The following is a 7,293-nucleotide window of genomic DNA, read 5'->3' on the forward strand; positions in this document are numbered from 1 at the left end:
TGCTTGGGTATTGTGAGATACTGAGGAGCTGCAGGTGGCACACCGGATTATAAGGCGGTGCCTGTGAAACTTTCTCTATCTCCATCTTCTGGAAAGGAGGCAAAGCCCAGGAGTCTGGACTGATCCATGGTACTACAGGAACGAAAATTAGCAGGTAAGAACTAATTTTCCTTTAGCTGCAGCTTTTCCAGGAATTGTAAATAGCTGCACTTCACAACACGATCTCATTGGTAGCCAGGGGCTAGAGTTGTGAAGACTAAATCTTTGATATGTCTTGCTTTCCTTCTGCAAGGGAGTCAAGCTAGACCCCCATCCTGATTTGTCAATTTATATCAATACCAGTAATTCACCAGAGATGAAAGAAAAAGAGTCCACATTAGGCACCTGATCTATATATAATCTCACACTTGATATAAACCATGTGCTGTCACGACACAGTGGAGCACGTGCTGGCCTGTAAGTGTAATAGGGAGTGCATTGCGGGTAGGTAGTGAGCTAAAAAGGTCCCTTCTGACATTGTAAGCCTAGCACCCAAGCCTTCACACTAGTGGAAAACCTGAACTACATAAATTGTTTTCCCCATGGCTCTGGTAGAATATTCAAGTGACCACAGGAAAAGAAAACAGGTTTCCAGCTTGCGATCCGGCGTCATATGAAGTAGTTGCAGAGCCAGAAAGCAGGAATTCAGTGAGGAAGCTGCAGGACTTTGGAGACATGTCCAGACTTGCTAGTACGGGAACAGGGCTACCGGTCAAGACATTGGGCGATCACAGGGAGATCCTGTCCTTTTATGAAGTCAAATGCATGTTTACTTAGGTTTCATGACCAACTGCTGGGTAAATACCATTGTAAGGATTTATTAATTATCTCATTCCCTGAGATCTGAGAGGAAGTGATTGCTGGAAGTTCCACCTGTCAAATTTGCACACTTCAAAAGGATGATGAGAGCTTTCTCTGTTGAGGCACCACGTCTTTGGAACTCCTTGCTGGATAAGCTTCCGATAACTGAATGCAACAAATCCTTTAGAAAGGCTCTCAAGACATATTCACCCAAGCGTTTAACCTTAGAGAGGTCCGATGGACATGCAGTGTACGTTTGAGATCTTTACACTAGCAATTGATGGCTTGCAAATGATACATTTTTTTGAAGTGGCTTAGTTTATTTTTGTTAATTTATGTGTCATTTCTATGTTAAGTTATGATTTTAATTATTAGTGTTTATATATACTCCTTCTCGATCTTCTTTGCAAGGAGTGCAGATTATAAATCAAATGTAAATGCAAATTTCAGGCATAGCGCATTAAATCCTTTGAAAATTCTCTGTCCCACAAGGCAGCAGCTTTTTTCTTTATAATCAAAACCACAAAATGATTTGTGATGTTATAAGTGATTTATTATAATAAATCAGTTTGTGGTTGAACAACTCTTTCAAGGTTTCTTTCCATTGGTTCGGAGTTTAATTTGCTTTCCAGTGAGAAATCTGTCATTGAAAAGTTTACAAAAGCTTATGATCTAAAGCTCCTCATGTTTAACTAATCTTTTCTTTGTGAACCTAAGGGGTGTTGCTGTGCAATCATCAAAAAAGCCTCGTGCAGACATCCCACTGATAAAGGCAAAGTATGACCATAACTGAAGAAAGGGCTTAGAAGGAGCTTTGTTTTTCAATCTGCTTCAGTTATATTTTTTGTGGCCTTGCAGTTTCCTCCTGTGCCTGCAGTTCAATCAGAACTAGTCTCCACTGGACTATGGTGCCCAAGAATTTTCATTCACCCCGCATTTTTCCCCTGTTTTTCATAAACCCCTCTTCCTCTCACACACATACACCTAACCCAGCCATTATAGTCCTGATCCTCAGCCAGGGGCTATAGATCACAGCTCTCTTTGACCTGGCATGTGTGCCCCTTCCTACCCCCAAGTTCAGCCAGTTGGTGTCTTACCCCTTGGATAGAGGGAAAAGGCTCTGAATGTCCCCTCCATGGCACTCCCCCCCCCCCCCCCCATCCCCAGCCTAGGGAACAGAAAACAACCTGAGAATCGAATCCAAGTCCTTCCATATGACACTACCACTGACCTATGGGGCCAGTATGGAAGGAAGTTTCTAAAAACAGGAGTTATGGCCTTTTTATTTTGATTCAAAATAAGTGTAAAACAGGTCAACTCTGGTCTTCAAGAGTTACAAGCAGGCCCGTTTTTCAGGATTTCCACATTGAATATGCATGAGATGGATTTGCATACAATGGAGAAAGTGCATACAAATCTATCTCATGCATATTCATTGTGGATATCCTGAACACCAGGCCTGTAAGGCTCTTGAGGATCGGAGTTGGCCATCCCTGGCATAAAACATAAAATAAAGATAAAGAAAATTAGGGAAAAAAAAAGGATAGGCAACAGTACCAAAACTAGAAACAATAGAACAGGAAAGTGGATACTTTGCTCATTCTAGCTACAATGTTTGTTTTAAAAGTATAAAAATATTAGTGGGAGATTAAAAACCTCCAAACATTTAAGCTTATTGGAGAAATAATCTCCAGTGAACAGTTAAGTGTACTTGCTATCAAGTCCTTTTGCACATCATCCCTCTTCAGCCCTACCTCCACAGAAAAACAGATGTGAGAAGATATTAAGAACATAAGAAATTGCCATAAGGGTCAGGCCAAGGGTCCATCAAGCCCAGCATCCTGTTTCCAACAGTGGCCAATCCAGGCTACAAGTACCTGGCAAGTACCCAAACACTAACTATATCCCATGCTACTAATGCTAGTAATAGCAGTGGCTATTTTCTAAGTCAACTTGATTAATAGCAGGTAATGGACTTCTCCTCCAAGAACTTATCCAAACCTTTTTTAAACCCAGCTACACTAACTGCACTAACCACATCCTCTGGCAACAAATTCCACAGTTTAATTGTGCGTTGAGTGAAAAAGCATTTTATCTGATTAGTTTTAAATGTGCTACATTTATTTATATTTGTATTTATTTCTTTAACGGCTTTTAATATACCGGCGTTCGTGGGGCACATCACGCCAGTTTACAATAAACTTAAGAAAAGAGGAAATTACAAAAAACGGGGCGGGGGGAGGGAGCAGGCGAGAAAGGGGGAGGGGAGAGAGAGAGAGAGGAAGAAGTGAGAGCAGCATAGAAAGGTAGAGAGGTGTAACGATAACAGAGTAACTTATTTACAGTAATGTGTTAGATACATGCTCTTCATGGAGTGCCTCCTAGTCCTTCTATTATCCTAAAGAGTAAATAAACGATTCACATTTACCCATTCTAGACCTCTCATAATTTTAAACATCTCTATCATATCCCGCCCTCAGCCGTCTCTTCTCCAAGCTGAAAAGTCCTAACCTCTTTAGTCTTTCCTCATAGGGGAGCCATCCCACCATGCCCTTTATCATTTTGGCCACCCTTCTCTGTACCTTCTCCATCGCAACTATATAGTTCTTGAGATGCGGCAACCAGAATTGTACACAGTATTCAAGGTGCAGTCTCACCATGGAGCGATAGAGGCATTATGACATTTTCTGTTTTATTCACCATTCCCTTTCTAATAATTCCCAACATTCTGTTTGCTTTTTTGACTGCCTCAGCACACTGAGCCAATGATTTCAATTTATTATCCACTATGACGCCTAGATCTCTTTCCTAGGTGGTAGCTCCTAATATAGAACTTATTTTTCCCTATATGCATCACCTTGCACTTATCCACATTAAATTTCATCTGCCATTTGGATGCCCAGTTTTCCAGTCTCACAAGGTCTTCCTGCAATTTATCACAATCTGCTTGTGATTTAACTACTCTGAACAATTTTGTATCATCTGTAAATTTGACTACTTCACTCACAGTATTCCTTTCCAGATCATTTATAAATATATTGAAAAGTAAGGGTCCCAATACAGATCCCTGAGGCACTCCACTGCCCACTCCCTTCCACTGAGAAAATTGTCCATTTAATCCTACTCTATGTTTCCTGTCTTTTAGCCAGTTTTCAATCCACGAAAGGACATCGCCACCTATCCCATGACTTTTTACTTTTCCTAGAAGCCTCTCATGAGGAACTTTGTCAAACGCCTTCTGAAAATCCAAATATACCACATCTACCGGTTCACCTTTATTCACATGTTTATTAACTCCTTCAAAAAAGTGAAGCAGATTTGTGAGGCAAGACTTGCCCTGGTAAAGCCATGCTGACTTTCTTCCACTAAACCATGCCTTTCTATATGTTCTGTGATTTTGATATTTAGAACACTTTCCACTATTTTTCCTGGCACTAAAGTCAGGCTAACCGGTCTGTAGTTTCCTGGATTGCCCCTAGAGCCCTTTATAAATATTGGAGTTACATTAGCCACCCTTCAGTCTTCAGGTACAAGGGATGATTTTAATGATAGGTTAGAAATTTTAACTAATAGATCTGAAATTTCATTTTTTTAGTTCCTTCAGAACCCTAGGCAAAGAAATCGTTTAATCTTCCCACGATGGCCTTATCTTCTCTAAGTGCCCCTTTAACCCCTCGATCATCTAACTCCCTCACAGGCTTTTTGCTTTGGTTATATTTTTAAAAGTTTTTACTGTGAGTTTTTGCATGTTCGGCCAACTTCTTTTCAAATTCTCTCTTAGCCTGCCTTATCAGTGTTTTACATTTAACTTGCCAATGCTTATGCTTTATCCTATTTTCTTCTGTTGGATTCTTCTTCCAATTTTTGAATGAAGATCTTTTAGCTAGAATAGCCTCTTTTACCTCAACTTTTAATTATGCCAGTGGCCATTTTGCCTTCCTTCCACCTTTCTTAATGTGTGGAATACATCTGGACTGTGCTTCTAGGATGGTATTTTTTAACAATGTCCACGACTCTTGCACTCTTTTTACCTTTGTAGCTGCTCCTTTCAGTTTTTTTCTAACTATTTTTCACATTTTAACAAAGTTTCCCTTTGAAAGTTTAGCACGAGAGCCATGGATTTGCTTACTGCCCCCCTTCCAGTCATTAATTCAAATTTGATCATATTATGATCACTATTGCCAAGCGGCCCCACAACCGTTACCTATCTCACCAAATCCTGTGCTGCACCGAGAATTAGATCTAAAATTGCTCCCTCTCTCGTCGGTTCCTGAACCAGTTTGCTTCATAAAACTGTCGTTTATTCCATCCAGGAACTTTATCTCTCTAGCATGTCCCGATGATACATTTACCCAGTCAATATTGGGGTAATTGAAATCTCCCATTAATACTGCACTAACAATCTGGTTAGCTTCCCTAATTTCTCTTAGCATTTCACTGTCTGTCTCACCATCTTGACCAGGTGGATGGTAGTATACTCCTATCACTGTAGTCTTCCCCGACACACAAGGGATTTCTACCCATAAAGATTCAATTTTGTATTTAGTCTCATGCAGGACCTTTATCCTGTTCGACTCTATGCCATTCCAGACATAAAGCGCCACACTACCTCCCGGGTGCTCCTCTCTATCATTGCGATATAATTTGAACCCCGGTATAGCACTGTCCCATTGGTTATCCTTCCACCATGTCTCTGTAATACCAAATTGCTATGTCATCATTCACTGCTATACACACTCTCTCTCTCCCATCTTACTTCCTGATATTAAAGCAAACCCCCTCCCCTCCCCTTCTCCCCCCCATCTCTCTTCAGCTGAATCAGGGTAGAAATTTGCATCAAGCTGTGAAAGGACGTGGATCAGGAAGGGAGCAACGAAGATGGTTTACAGTTTTTAACTAGGAAAAGCACAATTTAGGAAATCCCATCTAGGAAAAAGCTCTGGGGATTTTGGAAATGAATCCCTGTGCCCATCCTCTTTCCTCTTCTCTCCCATTTCTTTTCTCTCTCTCTCTGTTTTTCTCTGTTCTTTTTTCTCTCCTTCCTTTTGCTTTTCTCTCTCCCTCCTTTTTCCTCTCTATTACCTTTTTTCTCTTTTCTCTCTGTTCATTTCTCCTCTAGCTGTATTTTTTCTTTGCATATTTTGATCTCTCCCCCACACTTTACTTCTTTCTTTTCCCTTCTGCTTTCCCCTTCCTCTTGTCTCCCTCCCAAGTCCCTTTTTCCCTCAGATCTTTCTTTCCGTTCCCTTTGAGCTGGAGAATCTGGCAGCTGCTCCCCTCCTTGCTGACAGTGCAAGAGGATCCGCTATTTAAAACTAAGCTCAGACTAGAAAAACAGGTCTGTTCTCGGGCACTGGAGCAGATCCGTCAGGAATATCATCCCATCCAGGTGCGACCCTGGAAGCTGCCTCTCTCTGGCCTGGGGGCTGGGAAGGGGGAAGCACTGATGGGTGCCAGACATTGTTTCCTCCAATCCCCTCCCCCCCATTCCTGTGTCCCTACCCTCTCTCCAAATTTAACCCTTTCTGATCCATGAAAAAATGAAACATCTTGGCAGACTTTGGAGAAAACCCTCAAGTTGCAAGTTTGTCCTCCCCCACCACCTCCTTACCCAGAGAAAATCACTCACCTGAGGGGTTTAGTGGCGAGGGGGGATGGCAACCACATTTCTTCTAACGGCTTTCAGACCTTCAAGTTCCTTGGAAGTCTCCAGGAAAAAGACAGCTCTGCTAGACCGGGGTCTCTAAAACACTTGGGTGCCTTGCTGCAGACCTTTTGCAAAGGGTGTGCAGAAAAACTTCTGTTTTCATCTCTTCTCTCTTTGCTTTTGCCCTCCCTCCTTTTCCCTGGTCTCCTCCCACTTTTATTTTTTTGTACCTCCTTCTTTACTTGCGGTCTGCTTCCTTTCCCTCTTTCTTCCCTCTCTCTTCTTTTTCGATCCCTTTTTCCTCCTTTTTTCTTCTCTACTTTTCTTGAACTTTTTCATTCTTCCCTCTCTCTCTCTTCTCTGTTTTCTCTGTGCATTAATCTATGCTCTTTATTGACCCCAAACAGCAAGGAATATTCTGTCTGACTCTGGATTCCTTCCTAACAAAAAGCCAATTGACTGCAAGTGCTGCAATGTGATTTACCAGGAGAAAGCACTCCAGGGTTGGGGAAGACAGGAGAAGAGGGGTGGAGCTATAGTTAGAGCAGGGAGGAAACCAGCATGCTAAAAAAAAACAAAAAACCCCCAACAACCCTTCTCCCATCTCATCCCTAAACACAGCTCTTAAATGTTTTCCATGTTGTCTGGGGTTGGGCGTGCCACCTGATCCCAGGTCCATCCTGACAGGTTGACCCAGGCCTGGTTTTGCCCTCACGGCCTTGATGGGGCTTGATAGCTCCCATTCCTCTGGGGAAGGAAGGCCTGCAAGTCCGTCAAAGCCATGGGAGGGGGGAAGGGAATCAGAA

General features: G+C 42.1%; 1 protein-coding gene across 2 annotated transcripts in view; it reads right to left on the minus strand.

The window, feature by feature from the left end:
• Positions 1 to 6,950, minus strand: part of GAL3ST4 (galactose-3-O-sulfotransferase 4) — a 45,401-nt gene extending 38,451 nt beyond the window's left edge. For both annotated transcript variants that reach the window (XM_029580567.1, XM_029580568.1), the window contains exon 1: positions 6,470 to 6,950. In XM_029580567.1, the coding sequence (XP_029436427.1) occupies positions 6,470 to 6,507 (38 nt within the window). In that variant the 5' untranslated portion in view covers positions 6,508 to 6,950. The remainder of the gene's footprint in view (positions 1 to 6,469) is intronic.
• Between the last annotated feature and the right edge of the window lie 343 nt (positions 6,951 to 7,293).

The sequence above is a fragment of the Rhinatrema bivittatum genome, chromosome 16 (genome assembly GCF_901001135.1).
Source record: "Rhinatrema bivittatum chromosome 16, aRhiBiv1.1, whole genome shotgun sequence".
Taxonomy (NCBI): Eukaryota; Metazoa; Chordata; class Amphibia; order Gymnophiona; family Rhinatrematidae; genus Rhinatrema; species Rhinatrema bivittatum.